This window comes from Poecilia latipinna, unplaced genomic scaffold (genome assembly GCF_001443285.1).
Source record: "Poecilia latipinna isolate Pla-1442-1.1 unplaced genomic scaffold, P_latipinna-1.0 Scaffold792, whole genome shotgun sequence".
In the NCBI taxonomy this organism is placed as follows: Eukaryota; Metazoa; Chordata; class Actinopteri; order Cyprinodontiformes; family Poeciliidae; genus Poecilia; species Poecilia latipinna.
In genome coordinates, this window is record NW_015113408.1 from 5,846 (window position 1) to 8,044 (window position 2,199).

Below are 2,199 nucleotides of genomic sequence, written 5' to 3' on the forward strand. Positions count from 1 at the left end.
CTGGAGTGGCAGGGCGACGGTACGGAGGAGACTGGAGGATGGACTGGTTTCCACCTGGAGCACCAGTGGGTGTCTGAGCGACCAAACAAGAGAGGGAGCAGCAATATTTCACAGCTGCAGATGGAGGAGAGGTTTGGTTCTCAAGACTGGTACCGTACCATCATCCAGGATCCAAGCAGCAGGAGTCACACAGTTCGAGGACTGACTCCGACCGTTACCTACCAGTTCCGCATAACACCCATCAACCACCGCACCATCGGACACCCGTCTGTAGCCAGGACTCCAGGTAGCAAAGAGAAAATTTAGAAAGCCTGGTGGTCTTTGAGGGCCAAACATATTTTCTCTCAGAGAAAGTATCTGAAAAAAAAATGATCAAGTAAATGTCTGTACATTTACTTGAATAACTTTTTTGAAAAAATTTACTTTTTATTTTTACTTGAGTAATTTTGAAGTATCCCTACTCTTGATTACAATTCAGAATTTTCTGTGAGTAACCTCACTGAATGAAGAATAAAGAAACTGATTTAGAAATATTTTTATTTTGCCTGATTGTCATTTTTTGTTACTTATATGAATTGTTGACATTTTGGTCCTGAAAATACCAACATTTCTACTTAGCTTTATATTTTGGTCCATCTGATTATGTCATTATATATATTAAATGATTGATAATTTGATCAGTTACTCAGTACTAGAGTAGACTTTTTTACCAAATATTTTTTACTCTTAGTTGAATAATTTCTTTGATGGCTACGTTTTACTTGAGTAAAAATTAATGCTGCTCTTACTAGAGTGAATTTTTGGTACTCTGCCCACCTCTGGAAATGATGACATGTAATTAACATCTTTCACTTGCTTCCCCTTCACATTATTTTATTGCTTTTTTCAACACATCATTTAAGTTTCGGTTTTTTAAATAATTGCAGAATTAGTTGTTTAATGCGATGGAATAATAAGGATGAAACCATTTTATGATTGGTGTAAGAGGCAGGTCTCAGTACCAGATAATTCACATAAATTCTAATTTAATCAGGAAAAAATAAAAAAAAGAGTTATTGGCCATAATGGGGTATAATATACTTTCAGAGTGATTAGGTGATTCTACTGAAAAGACAATGGGTGAGACAGTTGTGGAGTTTTTTTTCTATTTAATCTTTAATCTTTGTGCATCTGTGATGTTTTTGCAGTGGAACTGCATGACAACATGTACCCTGCTGTGGTTGGAGCAGCTGTTGGTGGGATGCTCTTTGCAGCCATTCCTACTGTGCTGCTGCTTGTTTTCATCATACGTAACCGGGATAGCAATCCTCGTAAGTCTCACTCATTAAAGGCTCTTTGAAAAAGCTATACACTGCATATATTTTGTCCTCAAAAACTCTGTTTGCATTTTAGTTTAATACAAATCGGATACATTTGTAGTGCTGGCTAAAGCTCATGGCTAGCGAACTTGGGACCAAGACCAAAGCAGGCTTTTACAGTCTTTAAAAACTCAAGTCCTAAAAAATTTAAAGCAATATATGCAAGCATTGCTTTAGAAATTTTTTAACTATTGTCGCATTATAACTGGGTGTTTATTAGCAAATAAACTAATGATTAGCTATACAGGAAGTGGACGCTGCCAACAGTGATTTGGATGTAAAATGCAAAAATAGTGTGTTAAGTAAAGACATTTGGTTTTATTTTTACACTGATTTACCATTCTATCAGACATCTGTTCTGACCTAATATATTTAACATGTGCGGCTAACAGCATGTGTTGCACACAGGAAGCTCATTGCTAATATATCTCCAACCTCCAAATTCTATGTAAACAATTGATGGTTTCTCTGTTTATGCAAACCCAATGCAAACAAGATGCTCATTAAAAAAACACACAAATATAATTTGTACAAACCCCCATAACATTTTTGAGACTGGAGTTGATTTAAGGCAGTGAAAGCCTTAAAACAAAATTCTGAAATGCTGCTTTAATATAGACACCAAGGTGTGTTGTGCTATATGAACAGTTTTTCCTTTCTTTCCTCAGGACTACATGCAATGCTTTTTGGCTCGTGAGTATTTAAGCATTTATCTCTACACAAATAAGGCAGCTTTAGTTAATTACCTGATTCTCTCTAAAGACATTTGGTTTATTGGGGCCTGCCAGCAATGCATAGGGAGAGCAGTGACTGACCTGCAAAGCAGGTCAGACACTGCCTC

At 36.6% G+C, this 2,199-nt stretch overlaps 1 protein-coding gene across 1 annotated transcript in view; it reads left to right on the top strand.

Annotated features, from left to right (window-relative positions):
* Positions 1-6: 6 nt before the first annotated feature.
* vsig10l2 (V-set and immunoglobulin domain containing 10 like 2) overlaps positions 7-2,199 on the top strand; it is a 7,318-nt gene continuing 5,125 nt past the window's right edge. Inside the window, exons 1-3 of the mRNA XM_015046753.1 lie at positions 7-286; positions 1,188-1,310; positions 2,027-2,051. Of these exons, the coding sequence (XP_014902239.1) occupies positions 121-286; positions 1,188-1,310; positions 2,027-2,051 (314 nt within the window). The 5' untranslated portion in view covers positions 7-120. The remainder of the gene's footprint in view (positions 287-1,187; positions 1,311-2,026; positions 2,052-2,199) is intronic.